This window comes from Ambystoma mexicanum, chromosome 8 (genome assembly GCF_040938575.1).
Source record: "Ambystoma mexicanum isolate Mex_15411 chromosome 8, UKY_AmexF1_1, whole genome shotgun sequence".
NCBI classification, from domain to species: domain Eukaryota; kingdom Metazoa; phylum Chordata; class Amphibia; order Caudata; family Ambystomatidae; genus Ambystoma; species Ambystoma mexicanum.
This window is the reverse complement of record NC_090929.1, coordinates 859,785,336-859,804,106: the sequence shown is the minus strand read 5'-3', so window position 1 is coordinate 859,804,106 and position 18,771 is coordinate 859,785,336. Positions and strand designations below refer to the sequence as shown.

At 48.0% G+C, this 18,771-nt stretch overlaps 1 protein-coding gene across 2 annotated transcripts in view; it reads right to left on the bottom strand.

The window, feature by feature from the left end:
- The window catches only part of LOC138472520 (microsomal triglyceride transfer protein large subunit-like), a 1,457,683-nt gene that overhangs the window by 213,133 nt on the left and 1,225,779 nt on the right, over positions 1-18,771 (bottom strand). For both annotated transcript variants that reach the window (XM_069610748.1, XM_069610747.1), the window contains one exon: positions 13,092-13,328. In XM_069610748.1, the coding sequence (XP_069466849.1) occupies positions 13,092-13,328 (237 nt within the window). The remainder of the gene's footprint in view (positions 1-13,091; positions 13,329-18,771) is intronic.

Genomic DNA, 18,771 nt, shown 5'->3' with positions numbered 1-18,771 from the left:
CTGTTCTGGATTTGTAGCAGATCTGACTTTCTTCCTGTGAATTGCGACCACTGGGTCCTTAGCGCCCACTGGAGAGAACTCATTCTCAGTCGAGCCTCTGGCACTAGAAAAATGCAGGATGCCATGAGGCCGAGCAACCTCAAAAAGTCAAAGGCTGGTAGATGCTGGGCATTTTAAAATCTGGCCACCATCTGAAGAATATCTTGAGCCCTCAGTTCTGGTGGCGATGCTTTTACCAGGGATATGTCCAGGACTGCTCCAATTAACTGGAGTCTCTGTGATGGTATCATCTGTGACTTCTTTAAGTTGAGGGAGAAGCCCAGCTTGTGGAGGAAGTGGCAAACAATCTAGTTGGATCTGAGCTTGTTCCGGGGACACTGCTCTGATAAACCAGTCGTCCAGGTAGGGGTAGACATGAATCCCTTCCCTCCTTAGACTTGCTGCCACAACCGCCATTAACTTGGTGAAGACCCTTGGGCAGAGGTCAGCCCAAATGCAGAACCCGAAATTGATAGTGGGAGCTGCCAATTGCGAACCTCAGGTACTTCCTTTGCTTGTGATGGATTGGCACATGAAAGTAAGCATCCTGAAGGTTGAGAGATATCAACCAATCCTGAAACTGGAGGGTCTGAAGGATTTGAGAAAGGGTTACCATCTTGAACTTGACCTTCTAGAGAAATGTGTTCAATTCTCGCAAGTCCAAGATGGGTCTCAATCCTCCGTCCTTCTTTGGTATTAGGAAGGTGGGGGGAGTACCAACCCTTGTTCCTCTGCGCTACAGGTACCGGTTCTATAGCACCTTTTCTTTGGCAGGTCTGAGTTTGCCTGCATAAGGAGCGGGGCTGGAAACTTCAGAGAGTTGTTCCCCGGTGATTTACTCTGAGGAGTGTGTAAGAAAGCCAGGCAGGAACCTTGGGCAATTGTTTCCAATGTCCAAGCATCTGACAAAATAGCCTGCCATTCTGTCAGATGTTCAGTTAACTTGCTTCCTACTGGTGTTTTGTGTGGAGAGACCTCAGAGGGGTTTAGGAGCGGCTGAGGCAGATGCTGAGGGTAAAGCAGCACCTGTTGATCCAGACGTGGTAACTTTGCCCCGTCCACCACGGGTGAATCGTCTCTGGCCCCTTTGAGCTGGCTGCCCTCTGCCTTTTCCGAATGCGGAGTAAAAACAAAAGGGCTTCCCCCTCCAGGACCTACCTGTGGGGCGATTTGGAGTTTGACAAATTGCAGCCCCAAGGGATTTGGCTGCCGCTTTGGAGGTTTGCAATTTCTCCAAACTGTCATCAGCTTTCTTGCCAAATAGAGAGGTGCCGTCAAAGGGCATATTCAGAAGTCTGGCTTGTACATCAGGAGCAAAACCAGATTTCCGCAACCACGCAAATCTGCAGATTGTGGTACTCGCCGCAATGGCTCTGCTAATTCTGTCAGCAGAGTCGGGACCTATTTGGAGGGACTCCCACATCGCATCCTTCCCATCCTTGATGATATTCAAGAATGCGTCTAATTCCTCCCCTTCTGGGAGACGGTCAGCCGCCGATGACGCGCACTCCCAAACGGTGTCACTGAATCTCGCTAGCATGCAAGCGGCATTAACAGACTTAAGTGCCATGTTGCATGCCAAAAAGATCTTTTTAGACATGGCATCACATTTTTTGTCATCTCTATCTTGTGGTATAGTGGGGTATGCCGATTTACTACTTGACGACGTCGCAGCCTGCACTACTAAGCTCTCTGGGGTTGGATGCTTACTTAAGTACAAGGAATCTGAGGCCGACACTCTGTACTTCGCAGAGAGTTTTTTATTTACTGCAGGGATAACCTCTGGTGTTTCCCAATTTGTAGCTATTTTCCTCTGTAATGCTGCATGAAAAGGAACTATAGGGTCTTCCTGAGGCCCTTTATCTAAAATGTCTGTTAGGTCATCTTGTTGGAAAGAGGGTGCAGGTGTTGACCACCCCATAAACTCCATAAGCCTTGTCATAAGAGATATGTAAGACATTTCTGCATGCTCTCCAGGTTCTGGTCTGGCAAAATCAGCCTCTGGAGAGGTATCTATGCCACTGGCATCCTGTAAAGATTCCTGAAGATCTCTAAATCTAACTTTCTCAGATATTAGCTCCTCTGGAATAGGAACCCTTGTAGTCTGTAAGCCAAAAGCCTCTCATTATCAGAGTCTTCTTCTTCATAGATAGAGGACACAGCTCTGACATAGTCAGAGCGTGGGTAAGGGGTAAAACCCATTTCAAGAGATAAGGGAACCAAATTTGTGGACACTGCTTGAGATAGGGTTGTAGTTGTCGATGTAGATGTCATAGGCATAGCTCTCAACTCACCCGCTTTTGGCGGGTGTCACCCGCCTTCAAAGCAGACGAATCACCCGCCAAGTCCCTCATACGCCCATTCACTTCACTGGGCCTCTCACCCGCCAAAAAGAAAATCAGGTGTTTTCACCCGCCTAGGTGACAAAAAAGGTTGGGAGCTATGTCATAGGTCTCGACAAACTTACAAACGGCGTCGATATACTAGAGTATGGCCTCGATATGGTTGACGCCCCTTTTGACGCCCTGACTGTCGATGGTGCAGTTAGAGCATGAGGCTTCGAAGGCCTCTCTTTCATCGTGGTCGACGACGGCATCGATGACAGCGTCTATGACACAGTCTTGTGTCGAAGACACCTTCGACAATGGCTTCAATGACGCAGTTTTATGCAAAGGGTCCTGGTCTTTACTCGAGGGTTCGTGACGCTCTCGAGGATTTTTATTCGCCGAGGTCGACGACTCACAACGTTTTTCTTTTTTGGGTCTTTCACCCAGCGTATCACCTCTAGGCATCTCTGAGGGGGTCAAGGCCGTGTTCTTGAAGACCCTTAGCATTTTTTTGCGAAATTCCTCCCACTTAGCTGGAGAGCTGTTTTTAGTGGGGCAGGTGACTCTTTCTGGAGAGTTAGAAGAGGAAGAGGCAGGTGATCTATGGCACCTCTTCTTAGCATTTCTCGATGTAGATGAGTGGTGAGAACCACTTTGAGATCTTGAGCGGGAATGTTTTCTCCGATGGCGAGGAAACTAATGTTTCGACTCGGCTGAGGACAATTTCGAAGGGGTAGAGGATTTAACGGTCATACCTTTCAAGGCTTTCACTGTCATGGACATACACTCCTCACATTCCGAACACTGGTGCTCTGAGCCCAGGCACCACAGGCAGATCCTGTGAGGATCGATTAACAACATCTTTTTTCCACAATCCTGACATTTTTTGAAGCCGGATCGTAGCGTCGATGAAGCAGACGATCGCCATCGTAGAATTGAAAAAAATCGAAGTTTTCAAAGAGTTTACTGAGGAACCGAGAGTTGCGTCTCCAAGGTTTATGAATCGCAGAAAAACAGAACTGAGCAACGGACACTGCGCAAGACTATTTATACCTATGTATGTTGACGTCAGCGCCGATACGAAGGCCTTTGAGAGGGTTCTACGTGATTTCGCCAACCTATTTTTGGTCATGGTACTTTTCATCGCCGGATTTTACATCGCCAGAAACCCTGTTTTTTTTTATTATTAAACGGGGGGGTACCGACTTGAGGGACGTCGATGCACAGCACCCTCTACTGTGAAAAAATGTCTGAGGCCAGCAAGCTGGAAGTGGATTTATCAAAGATAAGGAATAAGTGGGAGGACACAATCCATTCAAAACATTAATTTAGTATGCATTAAAGCAATCAGAGTGGTATGGCCTCTTAGTGTAATGTTAATAGCCTCATATGATTTGCTAAATGGGGCTAGGGCTATAGTCACTGTGGACATTATTGTTAAGAGGTCCGGCTTTTTTGTAGGTGTGTCTTTACAAATTGGGTTCAAAGGTCCTCTGGATCTTCTATTTTGAGGTGGTGATTTTAGGATAGGAATTTCCATCAATGGGCTGCGGATGTTTTTTTCACTCACTGAGTTTTGACGCCCTTGTGATTTGCTGGATTGAGTCAAATCCGCTCCAGACGAGGAACCGACCCTCTCTTTGTCCACACTTGATCTTAAGAAAGGAGATTGTGAGTCTAGAAATTACCCTCCCATAAAATAGGCGATGTATTTTGTTGGCTGAAAACCAACCGCCTCATATGTTCAGCATTATTAGTACAGACTCATGAGCATGACCAGAGAGCGTCCATTTTGTAGGAATAGAATTCGCCATTTTGACAAATTTTCGCTTCTTGCTTTCTGTTCAAACCGCTTTGCTGTAAGCGTATTCTATTCCGTTATTGCTCATGCATAGAGCAAGGCCACAAGTTACATGTTGAAACGCAGCTCAGGCATCCCAGACAGCAATGCCTGGTCTCCTCCCTCACAAGTCCTTGGAAGTAAGCAACAAGGCATTTAATCATTACACAGGTGCCAGCTAGTCTCGCTGGTGCGGTAGAAACGAACAATTAATGGCTTGAATTATTTTTTCTTTTACGGCCCCCCCTTCACTGAGCCCTTGTAGAGCGAGTTGACCTCTAGTACAGGAATAGAAACTAGAAGATAGTGAGGCCTGGAATGTGTCTCTCCCCTGCACGCAGCTTGCTTGTAAGAACAAGAGCATTATGTTCCCTAAAACAAAGAATTGTGTCTGCAAGTCAGCAGATTGCAAACTGTTGCTGAATAAATGTCTGAAGGTGCCATATTTGTCATAATTCTCAATCATCGAAAACATTTCAAAGGAAATACATTATGGGCGGAATTGAATATGTCACTACTGATAATAAAATGTTCATTTTGTATATATGTAACTATTGTAGAATGCTCGCTCTCTTGTGTCCCACAGGGTCTGGAGACACACGTTGTGGGACGTGAGACCCAGTCGGCCGACTGAGACTATTTGCTTTGCAATAAACCCTAGATTTTGGGAATTGAACCTCGTGTCTGGCGTATCAGTTCGTGTGTGGTGATTGTGCCTTGTTGCCATACGCGAGGGTCCCCTAGGGGCCCCATCAAGATTTGCACTTTCTTGTGCAAATTGTAAAGGTGTGGTCTGCGTGGAAGTCAAGACCTGACTAGGAGAGAGTGGAGAATGGATTGGGTTTGTCAGATTTCTTGTATTATTTTCCATAAATAGATCCACGGCGGAGGGGGGGGGGTTGAAACATCCACTCTCCTGTCTAGTTGTTCTCTGTTCGTCAATGGTAGATCTAATGAAAATCTTAGCACTGCGTCCAAGATATTTAGGTCACTTGAAGCACCAAAGTAGTGACTTGGATTTAAAGTAGGTTGTGCCATCCCCTTCGGTTTATTATTATCCGGAGGGCAGTTTGGGGTTGGTGGACGCCTAAAGTGCCATTTCTTGATCCCAAGGGGTTGCATAGTTAATTTGAATTGGGCCTGCTTGTTGGATTGTGGGGGCTCTTCGCTCTTCGCTCTCATTTGTTGTATCTTCAACTTGGGCTGGGAGGTTTGATGCAACCTCTAAGATTTCAGCATCAGGTAAAGACGGTTTCAATGGTGTGATTTTTTGAAAAATGCTGGCTCTTTCTTTTGTAACTTTACTCCCTTTTTGTTTTTGATTTTTTTGTATTTTCTTTGATGAATTCTTTGGAGTAAAAGCAGCTTTTCCCCTCAAATTTGAATCTTCGATTAATATTGGAGCTTTCGTGCCGGTCTGGAGGTGGAGAAATAGGTTGACACTGGCCGTAAGTTCGGCGTCCATTAGCTCCCCTTTATTCAATGTGGTTGAGCTTGTAAACTTTGCCTTTCCTCCTTGCGAAGAGGGCACGTCTTCACCCTCAGACATGATGCCTCCAGCTGGCGCGCCACTCAAGGTCCATCTACGTCGAAGGAGAAAGAATGTTCACGAGGCGGGCTTCTCAAGTCCTCCATTTGGTGTTGGTCGTGCACCTCCACCTGTACGACTGAACTTGGCTGATAGATGGAGCTCTGCAGAGCCCCCGGCAGCTCTGCAGAGTCTCCATTTTCCCGCCCCTCTGCTACGTCATGAGGGGGGAGCTGGCCATGCATCAGGCTGCTCGTCATCTCAGCAGCTATGGGTGGCCCGATCATCCCGCCACCCGAGCTTTGGTCACACACCCCTCCCCCAGAGGTGTCCGGTAGCTGTTCCAGGGTCACTCCGGGCCGCTTGGACTTGGAGTGATCACGCGAGTGCGGCCCCGGCTCCTCAAGGGACACCGTGTCTCCAAGGACGCCATTACCGCATGCCCGCGCCAAGCCCTTGCATGCAGTGAGGACCTCAGAAGGTAATAGTTTTTCAGTATTATTATCCATAGTGCAATTACGCTCAGCCGTACCTGAAGCATAAGAGCTAAGCGGCAATGTTGTTGCTGTTAAAGTTGGTAGCGGGCACGCTGAGGGAGACGAAGGAATCTCAAGGCAGATGTTTGGGTCTTCCATCACGCTGAAATCCAGATAGTCGTGAGCAGCGTAGAGAGTGGGTTTTTTCACCTGGTTTCTTCTTTTTCGCCGTTGCTGCCAACGCTGCCATAGACTGCAAAGACTGCTGTAACTCAGATGCCAACTCCGCGGCCGCTCCGTGGCTGAATGGAGTTTTTGTAGAGGCAGCTCCTCCTCCAGTCAGTTCAACAAAAATAGTGGAAAGACGCCACAACAGAATACAGGTTACAAGCAGTACAGGGAGGACTGCAAAGACTGCTGTAACTCAGCTGCCAACACATTTTAATTGGTGATAGTTGTAGTTGCTTACCAATATCTCTGTACTCCGCACATTAGAAAATGACGAGGACTCCAGGTCTTGGAAAGAACACCACACAGTAAATTAAACTGAAGATTATTTTCAAGCCTCACCAATCAGGTAGTTCTGCCGCTGAGAGCCAGAGCGTCTGACTTTCATTAGTATGTACCACACACAGGGGTAAATTGCCACATTGCACAATAAGAAAAGATGGCCAAGCAGGAGGAACATGAATGTCCCTAGATAATGACTGGGATTACGATAGCCGTGACTTTCACTTTTACTTTTACATGTCAGATCTCTGTTGCCGTCTAGAACAATGAACTGTTAACCAGCAATGGGGCAAACTATATCCTAAACCCTTATGACAACACACATGCCATTGGCCTGAGAGGAAAGAAAAAACTATAATAAAGAGAAGATAATACATTTTCAACTTTTCACAAAATGTACTGCCAAACAACGCTGTGCATAAAACAAGATCCCCAAAGATTTTCTGACACAATTAAATTTTTTTTAGCAGTATTTTAATTGAATTGCAATAACTACTCACAGGTTGTGATGAGACTATCCTCGGCAGGTGGCTTTAAGCCCCCAATGATGGGCAATCAACCTTTTATTGCACCCATAATTATGGAAGGCCTTGTTTCCCACCGGACTATTGTGGCCATTTCAGAAAGATCCACCCATCTCACTCTGCAAGAGGGCGATTTTTCGATGACCTGTTGGATGGTCTAAATGTTGCACTCCATGCTGGTGAGGCTGCCAGTGCATTACGTTTAATGGGTAAATATATCAGGTGATGTAGGACAGAACTCATGGAATGGAGCAGATGTGACCGTACGATAAATATACCTACTCTGTTTCCTACTGCAAGTATAGTGGGTGCAAAACACGGTTTAAAGTGGGTGTTTCCGCCCATGTTTTTAACAGATGCATGTCACGTAATATAACTTCAGGAGCAGTGTAAACAACCAGACCTTCGAAGACCCTAGAATAACCTACTCACAATTTAAGAATGTGTTCTTGTACAGCACTGTTCACCACTTAATCATCACAGTGTCCATACTGAACGCAATACCCACCCTTTCTGCATAAACACCATGGCACACATTCAATCTGAAGTCTGCACATTTTTACTTTCAAAGTTGTACACCAAACATAACTTCAAAACCTTTGAATTGCTTGACATATCCACTAGTAATAAACCGAATTGGCCAAAACGACTGGAAAAAAATGTCTGAATGCGTGATTTGGACGAATTTCGGCCGTTCGAAAATTCCAAACGGCCGAAATGTTCGACCAGATCACGCATTCAGTGCTGGGGCGTGCGGGCGTGTCCCCCGCATCCTTGCTCACTATATTGTGAGCAGTGGTTGCAGGGGTGTCCCACGCAGCCATCCCGGGAAAAAAATAAAGAAAAAAGGAAAGGACCCTGTGGCACTGGTTCCCAATCATGGAAGGGAAAGGGAACAGGCGTCACAGGGACACTGCGAGTCAGCGTAAGGTAAGTAGGTGTGGCACTGCCCGATGACAGGGCGCGCACGCGGCGGCGTGAAGTTGCACGCTGCCGCGTGCAACATAAATAAATGGGGCGTTTCCCAGCCGCGCGGAGCGACCGGGAAGCCCGAACCGCAAGGACGTGTGAGGCTGTGTCCTTGGGGATCCAGGGCTTGCGGGCAGCGCTGGGGGGGGCACCAGTAACCCCAACAGTGGCGACGAGTGGGGGAGACGATGCCTGGGCCCGGCGGTGATTATTGATATACATTTTTTGCACCGAAACGAGGTCGGATTAAGACTTCTTTTCAAGCCGCGGGTAGTGCGTCACCCACGCGGCTGGTGGCCATTTTGTCTATCAGGCCGTGGAACTTCACAAAGCTCTGGTTTGAGCTCTGAAGTGAATCCAGACCTAATTTTTGGAACTTCTGTCAGCAGGCAGCTATACCTGCATACACATGTGCCCAATGTGTGATTTTTTCATTTATTTGGGTCTCCTACGTCGAGTGCAAGCAAGGAGGAGGGCTAACATGGCTGGGCCTGCATAGCCCATTATTCTTTCTTGTCTCAATTATTGGAACAGTCGAGGGCTGGAGCCTTCTTCATCCTCTTCATCATCACAGAGGTGTGCTGCAGTGACTTTACTATTTCTTCATCAGGCTGAAACCGTCTTCATCCTCTTCATCATCACAGAGGTGTGTTACAGTGACGTTTTCAGTGCGACTGCTGGAGGCCCTACTGTTTTTCATCCTCTTCATCATCACAGAGGTGTGTTGCAGTGACTGTTTTCCTCCCTGGAGGTGGTTTGAGTCTGAGTTGCGGCCCCCATCTTCCACACTGGGGGTGCCTGTGCACTCGAGCTCATGAGTGACACTGAGGATCAAGACGGTGCAGCAGCAGCACAGCAGGTGCAGCAGCCTCTAGTTGGGCAGGCAGGTCCTCCAGGTCCGCTACCTCCTGTGCAGCCGGCGGTTGTACCTGTTGTCCAACAGATTCCTCCAGCTATGGCCCAGCCTCGTGCACACATGGCCCTGCAGCCAATCCCGGAGTTTGATGTTTCGGGCCCACCTTCCAGCTTGGGGCCCAGATGGAAGAGGTGGGTCGACCGCCTGGACATGTACTTTCCAGCCGCTCAAGTGGCTGATGATGACTCCAGACTGGCAACCATGTTATATTCGGCAGGGCCCTCAGTTCAGGAAATGTTTGAATCGCTTCCGCCGGGGGATGGGTCCTACGGTCAGGCGAAGGCCGCCCTTCAAGCTCACTTTCTGCCTCTAGCCAATGCGGACTATGAGCACTTTGTGATGCTGTCCGCCAAACAGAAAGAGGACGAGATTCTGGACACTTTCTATAGACGCCCGAGGTGTGTGCGATGTGGCGCGGTGGCAGGGGCACCAGAAGACCTGGCGGTGGCCCCCGACACATAGCTGGGAGGGCAGGAGAGTCTTGCCAGAAGTGTGGCTACGACCTGCCCCACCCAACGGAATGCCCTGCGGCTGGAAAGACTTGTGGACGGTGTGGGCTACCAGACCATTTCTCAAGAGTGTGCAAGGCGGCGATGCCAGTGCTGGTGCCGCGAGGCCTCACCCGGCCCATCTTCATTCGCCAGGGTCGAGCGCCCAATGTCACTCAAGTGGGCCAGGGCGAAGAGGATTTCCAGGCAGAGGAGGCTGACGAAGAAGAGGAAGAGAACATTTTCTTTGTCTCAAGTGTGGAGGTCCTGAAAGGAAAGAACAGGAGACAGCTAAGATGTGTGGTGGAGGTAAACCATTCTCCATTCCCGGTCCTGGTAGACACAGGGGCGTCTGTCAATGTGATGGCCCGTGGACACTATGACGCCATGAACCGGCCTCCCTAATTGGTCGCACCCAAGGCCCACATCTTCGCGTTTGGTGGCATAGACCCTATCCCATTACACGGCGTCTTCGTGGCGAAGGTGGAGCATGGATCCCAAATCACTGCACGGTTCTATGTGACACCAATGAGCAACAATACCTTGCTGAGCTGTGGCAGAGGCCATTGTCATTGTCAGCTTTGCGTACTCCATCTATCTAGAAGACATCAATGATTTGCTGGAGAAATATGCCGCACTATTCAAAGGGATTGGACAGATGACTGGTGACCCAGTGAGGTTGCACATTGACGAATCCGTGCAGCCCATCGCCCTGAAACATCGCAGGGTACCTTTTCACATTTGTGTACATGTCGACAAGGAGCTGGACAACTTGGTCAATCTCGACATCATAGAGAAGGTGGAAGGTCCGACTCCCTGGGTATCCCCAATTGAGATGGCATGAAAACCCGAACAACCTGATGCCGTCTGGATCTGTGTGGACATGAGGTTGCCGAACAAAGCAATCTAAAGAGAAAGAACCGGGGTTGATTGACAATCAACAGGTCGAGGCGGACCGGCGAATAAGGATTGAACAGGAGAACCTTCGGAGGGGGCTTCGCCCACAGCGGCTGGAGCCGGGTGATGAGGTCCTCATTCGAAATAGACATCCCCATGGGAAGCTCTCCCTACCGTACGAGCCGGAGCCGCTGGAGGTTGTTGCGGTCAAGGGATCCATGATGACTGCATCGGATGGCCGGTCTGAGGTAACTCGCAACGTGAGCTTCTTTAAGAAGTTACGGGATCCCAGGACTGATCCACCCCCTGATCCGGACTTGGAGGTCGTCCCCGAGGACGAAGGAGAATCACCATGTCGGCCTGAGTCCCCGGCCCGGGGAATGCCTATGGACCGAACACCCGTGCCGGAGGTGAGTAGGAGGTACCCCCAGAGGACTGGGCGAGGGAAACCTGCTTACATCAGCGACTACGTTCTGGGACAGGTGTCTGATCATCCCGACAATGGGAACGGTTAAGTAAGGGGACCCGGGTGGATGTTAATAAAGGGGTTTTTCAGAACGGGACATGTGAATTGTTATAGACATATAGTGTTTTGGTTTGCAGTGTATAGTTCATTAATGTTTGTTGTTTGTCCTCCCGAAAAAGGAGGAGTGTGACGCAGCCCGATGACGGGGCGCGCACGCGGCAGCGTGACGTTGCACGCCGCCACGTGCAGCATAAATAAACGGGGCATTTCCCGGCCGTGCGGAGCGACCAGGAAGCCCGAAACGCAAGGGCGTTTGAGGCTGTGTCCTTGGGGATCCGGGGCTTGCGGGCAGCGCTGGGGGGGCGCCAGTAACCCCCAACAGTAGGGGGTGGTGATGGGGGCACTGGGAGTCAGCGCAGGGTAAGTAGGGGTGTGTGGGCCAAGTTAGAAATGTTCAGGGGAGAAAAGACCAAATGTAATTTTGGAAAAAACAATCTTCGGTCTTTTCTCCCTCGAGCATTTGAATCTCGGGCTTTCAACGCCGATCCGCAATCAACTTATATCGTGTTGCAACAAAAACGCATGTATTTCTTATACGCACTTTTTTTGTATATCTTCTACTTGATATCACTTTACAATGTACTATAATTTCATGAATTTATCCTACTTCCCAATATATGTTCTTTCATTGTGCATGCATTTCTGCCTCTACCTATAGTACATGATGTATGCTAAAGCAATCCCTTCCAAGCCAAAGCAGGATCCAGCAAGAAAACAGATCATTCTTTAATGAAACTGACAACTTTATGGCAATTTTGAAAGATAAAACTGAGGGATCTAATAAGAGACTGAATAAAACACCATAATACCCAAAGTGCCTGAAACAGAAAGACATGGACCGTGACAGGCCATTAGTAACACATCCCCAGCGTGGGTCAAAAGAAAGGTTGGCCCAGGTTTGCTTAGGTGATGCAGTATCAAAAAGTTGAAGAGGGTTGACATTGCTCAATATAAATCAACTTACAGCCAGCTAAGCCTATCTGATTCAAAGCGGGACACCTGCCTTAGTTACTACAGAACAGCAGAGAACTGGGACACGTTTTTCAAACCTAACAAAAAAACATTACGATTTATTTTTCAAAACATTCCCATGTGATCACCCAGTACACGATAAAACCCATCTTCCTATTGTGTGGACTGGTAATCGTCTATCAATGCATTCAGAACCTCTGATTTTGGCCAATTGGCATCACTGCACCAAGATAGTGACTGTCCTTGATTCTGACAAAACAAAAGCAATAATGGCGAGAAGGTTTAGAATGAATCAACCTCTGGCATCATTCTGGGCAACCCTCCAAACCATCACTCTTCATCTGCCATGCCATTACAGAGGGGGAAAGGCCATATGCGAATCAGGCTTTGCCCCACCCCAAAAGGGGCAGCCTAGCCAGAGTGGGATGGGTTACCCAGATTTGGGTCTCGTTCCTGCTGGGCCTAGAGACTCAAGCTACATCTCACTGATGATGCCCAGTGAGGTGGAAACATGTCTGGGGATGCTTGTGGTCTCATGCAGGAGGAATGTGACTAAGCAGTTTAGGCAGGAATGCCTCTTTTGCAGAGGGACCAAGCCTGAATTGAATATGGTCTTTCCCTTTCTTTAATGGCTTCGCAGGCAAAGAACGATGGTCTGGAGGGTTGCTTGGAGCGATGCCAGAGATTAAAATGTATTCAAAAGCTTCCAGCCATCACCTCTTGTTTTGCTCACCTTGATTCTGAAACATCTCATTTTGCCCAGTTTCACGAGTGTGCAGCTTTCTCCTTTTCACCAACAAACATCGCAGTGATGCAACACATCCCTTTGCTCCCACAGTTTTTTTAAAAACATATGGCAATTCCTTCCTTTTTCACTTTCCTTGCATTTATTATACTCTGTAGATAACCATTGTAGTCCTTTTCTTGCTAATGCAATTTACAAGGGGTCTCCAGGACTAGTCTCTAAAAGCTAAATCTCCATAATATCAGCAGGTCCACACAAATTGCTTTTGAATGCAGAGAATTCAAAATGCCAAGTGGCTGAAGCGAGTAATACATTTAACTTGACTGTGCCTTACCTGTAGATGGTCAATTAGCAGCACATTTCCCTGGACTATGTTGATGGGCTCTCCACCGTTGGCAAAGATCTTAGATACTAAGTCCATGTAGCCTTTAAAGAAAACAATTGGGCGCAACTGTACTCCAAATAAAATGGCAGACATGCCGGCCATGACTTCCTGCTCCTCGTCACCTTCTTTTTCTTCATCTGTTCCTGTGCCCAAAATCGATTCAAGGCCACTAGCTTCAATAGAGACCTGAAATACAAACAGGGCATGCCTAAGATTGAAGAGCATAGATTTGATGGTACTGCAGCACCAGCAGTGCCCATGGTAAGCCCATGCAATGTGAACGTCAATGGCTAGCCTGCTCCTAAACTTTGAGGACCCTATCTTTCCTTTGCAAATCATTTGAATGCACTAGCAATGAACTTCGCATGGGTACTGTTCCTGTAACAGTGTTAATCTTCATTTGAACCCAGACGGACATCATCTAGTGTATCACCATTTAATTCCCACAACTTGAGACATAATCTGTTTGTCAACTCCAGCTTCAAAGCATGCAAGGACAATAGTTGGGGGTCAAAAGTTTAAGCTACTAGCGAGCCATAAAAAGTGACTGGCCACCTCAATTCTCACATACAGAGAGCACACCATTTTTTACTCACCAATCGTTAGTGGCGAGTGCATATTTTGCACCCTCTACTAGTGATCATCCCCACTAGTGCTGTTTGTGATATCTTCAGGAGGCCAAAAGCCATGCATGCCTTGCCCATTGTACCAGGAGCATAGCTGCTTCATAAGACTAGTTTAGCCTTATGAAGAAGAATCAATCATAATGCACAGACTACCAGACATGCGTGCTTACCCCCTGACAATGCCATAGCCAAGGTCCATCAGGTAGCACTAGTACAAGGAAAAATACATAGCCTACATTTACCAAGAAACGGAATACAATCATTGATGTGCCGACACACATAATATAAATGACTACTATCTAAATATGTTGCAGCTGCAGACTTTTGCGGACATGTTTTTCTCAGAGATAGTTTGGAAATATAAAGTGAGGCTTTGGAGTTTTAACTTATAATTAAGCAGGAACGTCGGATACAATAGTTTACGGTAGTAAATTATACAAGTATTATCCAGATCAAAGGCAAATCCATTTACATTATTTTCAAAGATGGTCAGTTTATTTTCAAAAATATTGTTATTCTGAATTCTACAGGTTGTTGTAAGCATCAGCAAGCATTACAATAACGAGAGGGTGGTGGTTGTGACCACTCCAGGAAATATGTCCTCTCTCCCCAAGGGGGAGCTATCAGCATTGGGACTAGGTAGGTAAGCCTTAGGGGACAGGGCAAGTGGGATCCCACTGAGGGTGACCCCCGACCATAGAGGACAGGAAATCCCTAGAAAGAGATATAGGCTATCCTCCCTCAGCTCAAGGTCCTAATGTCTATTTTGGTCATATGGGAGTTAAACTGTATGACAGTTTGAAACGTCCTTTCCAAATGACTGGTATGGTTTCTGACCCTTTGTATTCATGGTCATCACCTGGGAGCAGAGAACAGTGGATAGCCCCACCCCCTAGCAGAGTAGGAGATGAAAAACCAATCAGAACTGTAAGAGAAGAGAAACCTGTGGAGCTGCAGAAACCTGGGGACCTCCTCCTAGGTGGTTTGGCACACAGCAACTATGGCAGACCCAGCTGCAGCGTAGCCTGTGGAACGCTCATGACTCCTGCCAGGCACAGAACTGGAAGCTATCAGGGAGCAAATGGCGACTGTAAAGCAGACAACTGGTGTACAGAGACGTTGTCACAGACGGGAGGGCAAGCTACGCTCGCTGTGGAACACCATGGAGAAGCCAAAGAAGTGGTGCTGCATTGGTCGAACTCACAGACTCTCCCGAGGAGCACCACCTGGAAACCAGAGGTATGTGCAGGAGGGCGGCAAGGCCCAACGAGATCCTGAGGCAGGGGGAGAGAAACAAGACCCCGAAGGTGGGGTAGGGGGAACGAGACTCCTAAGACAGGGTAGGAGGAATGAGACCCCCCCCCAAGGCAGGGTAGGAGGAACAAGACACCCCCCCCCAAGGCAGTGTAGGAGGAACAAGAAGCCCCAAGGCAGGGTAGGAGGGTGGGGTAGGGGGGATTGAGACCATCAAGGCAGGGTAGGAGGGCAGGGTAGGGGAACAAGACCCCAAGGCAAGGTAGGATGAGCAAGACCCCAAGGCAGGGTAGGACAAGCAAGACCCCAAGGCAGGGTAGGACGAGCAAGACCCCAAGGCAGGGAAGGACGAGCGAGACCCCAAGGCAGGGTGAGAGGGATAAGACTCCCAAGGCAGGGTGAGAGGAATGAAAACCTACGGCAGGGTAAAAACCAGGAGGTGCCCAGCTGTAAAGAGCAGCAAGAATATCCTCGGTATGGGGTGGGGAGGAGGCCACAAGGAGAACACCCAGCGTGGGGATATGAGCTAGGGCTCCCCAAGTGGGAAAGAAGACAAGTGACAGATAATACCCTGGCAGACCAGAGGGAAAGAGATAAACCACAGACTGACAACAAATCTGAGCAGAGAAAGGTTGAAGAGACATTCAGTGCACTTGGCAGAGCCCCTTTTCATGAAAAGGCACCAGGGTAGGGTCGAAAACCTGCCTCTGTTCTTTTGTTTGGGCAGTGGTCCTAATTGTACCTTTGCTGAATCTTTGATGTTCTTCGGTAGTGGTAGGGACAGAACTCAGGTTAGCATAGCACTCTGGACAGGGGGCTTTTCATGTGTTGTAAGACATCCTGACAAGCACGGTTACGTTTTTCCTTTATAAAGTTGGGCAGAGAATTTTAGGTTTAGGGACAGCTTAGGCCCTGTGTGTTCTAATAAAGAAACACCTAGTCAAAAAGCCTACAGTCCGTCTCATTCTGATCTACTGCATGGTGTTGTCTTAAAGGTGAGGTGTTGTATCAGGAAGGCTGGCACATGGCAATCTAGAGCCCCAATGAGAGGTGGCGCTGTTGCGCAGTAAGCGGATTAAGTTGTGAGGCTCCTCCGTTCCGACGCAGCCGTCAACATCCTGCAGATTTAATCCGGTTTCCCAGTAAAACCACAAAGACATTTCATAATCTGTGAACGGATAATAGCCGCTGCAATTGGCTCTATTCTTGAGCGAAATCGGTGGGAGAAAACCCAAATCGGAGTGGGTGAGGAAGACAGCGCCATCTTGGGCCGCATCACCGGCGATGCTCCCGAGGACTGAGAACGTCTAGGGGAGACGATCCATCAGCCCTGCCCTGGAGTGCCCGTCCAGCAACATTAAAAACCTGCTCACACATCGGGGCTCACTTGCCCTGCATGACACTGCTAGACGGGCAGATAATGCCGGAGATGGCTTCTGTGGAGCCGGTGAAGAAATGGAAGGCTCGGACGACGGGGGAGACCTCTTGCGGAGGTGCACCTTGGCAGGGCCACCGAGTGGGTACAGGTGGCATGCAATAACTGGAGCCAGCGCAGTGCGCTTCACCCCACTACCGATCTGCAAAGTGGCCAGCAGTGGTGACAGTGGCCAGACAAACGCAACTAGATGCTAAGAGCGGGACCAGATAATGCCGGGGATGGCTTCTGTACCCGGCATTATCTGACCCCGACATTTAAGTGAGAGAGACCCAGAGCTGTGAGTCGGCACACCAATTAACGAGGCAGGCTTGGGGGACGCCGCTGCATGGCGCTTTGGGCCATCTGTGAGTGTTTGCCCCCACTGCAGTTCTCTCACACGCTACACATGTAGGGACAGCAACGCACTGCCTACCGGTAAACTGGGTTCAGCATCAAGCTAAAGCATGGACTAGGGCCCGAGACGCATGGATACTTACTGATGCACAGTGGGTTAAAAGTGCAGAGATGACCTGTGGGTTCATATGTCCAGAGTCCCTGGAGTAAAAACATTGAGTGGAACCCAGTCAAGTGGGATCCCATTGATGGCCTCCACTTGACACCAGCGGATACACAATAGAAGAGATGTTCACTGATACATTGGCATGGTGGTGGCCATTGTACAAAAAAGAGGGTGCCTGCCGTGCGAGGGTGGGACCAGAGAGGACCCCTAGAGAGGCCTACACCATAGACCAGCGGTGCACAAAACACACGCACGCTGTAGGGTCCTAGTGAGAACAAGGAAGGAAACAAAGACTGCTCTATGGGCTACACAATGGTGCTCAGGTTTAATATGGGCATCACCATGTCTGTGGCGGTGGTTGCCACTGGCGTGATCGCATTCCATGGTACCCTTGCTGGCGCGGTCTCCCTCGTTGTCCCCTGTTCTGAAAAGGACGACCCCACTGTGGTGCACCACCTTGGTTGTTCTGTGATCCCGTCGATGAGCCTCCATCGCTACTGTTCGATGAGTTCGAGAAAGCGACAAACTTCCTAAAGGGTCTTTTGTTGTTAGATCCCTTATTTCCTTGGGTCATGTAGTTCTATATCATTCTTTCACTATATCATCGAGTGTGGAAAAAATTGCGTTTCTAGATTTAGAAATCTATAAAGGAGAGAACAACACTCTCCTATATTTTATTTTATAGATAGGTGGATACCACCTTTTTTAGAAAACCCACTGACAAGAACTCCCTATGGCTGTTTGACAGTTACCATCCAGCAAGTATGCGGGAGAATTTACCTTTTGGGCAATTCTTACGTATTAGGAGAAATTGTACCCTAAAAGAGGATTTCGATAAGAACGGACAAGAACTATCATCAAGACTAAAAGCAAGAGGTTACCCCTACACGTCATATGCAGATCGTTTAAGAGAGCCAGGAACACAAACAGACAAATATGTTTGGAAAAAAAGGTGCGGACCAAGGAAGAGAAAATCACCTGTGTGTCAACTTTTTCACCAATCAGTAATGCACTACGACGCAGTATATTGAAAAACTGGGGGATGATTAACACAGAAGATTTTTCATTAGGGAAACCCTCTTTTGCGTTCAAACGATGACGAATCTCAGGGACAAATTGGTCCATACATATAAAATCACAGACCCAGTAACGATGCCCTCACAGTCAACTTTGTGGAATACACAACCAGTGAAGGGCCACTACAAGTGTGGAAAGTGTTCAGTGTGTAGCCTCACATCAAACACCAAGGAAATTGAATTGAAGGGCACGAAGTGGATATTAAACCATTTTTCCAACTGCAACACGAAATGGGCCATTTATGTGATTAGTTGCCCATGCGGTTTACTATACATTAGGAAGACCAAAAGACCAATACGACAAAGGATCTGTGAACACAGATCCTGCGTCAAAAATAAGGTTCCTGAAAAACCATTAGTGGCACACTTTATCGCAGCGAAACACACTTATGAAGACATACATTAGACCATCATTCAGATAATCAGTCCCCACCCGAGAGGAGGGGATAGAGATCTGAAGTTAAGAAAAATTGAGCAAAAATGGATATTTGACCTTAACACGGTCAAAGATGGTTTGAACATTGCTATAGAATGGGGCCTGTTTATACACTAACATTGCACCCTTCAATGCTCTTTAAATGTATGCTTATGTATTAAATACCTGCGGTATGTGAAGGAATACAGGCATTTATCTATAGACATGTCGGGCTGATTGCACTGTGTGACACCTTATATAATAACAAGCTAAATAGGTGTCGGTTCATTATTTCTGTATGAAATATTTATGATTATGAAG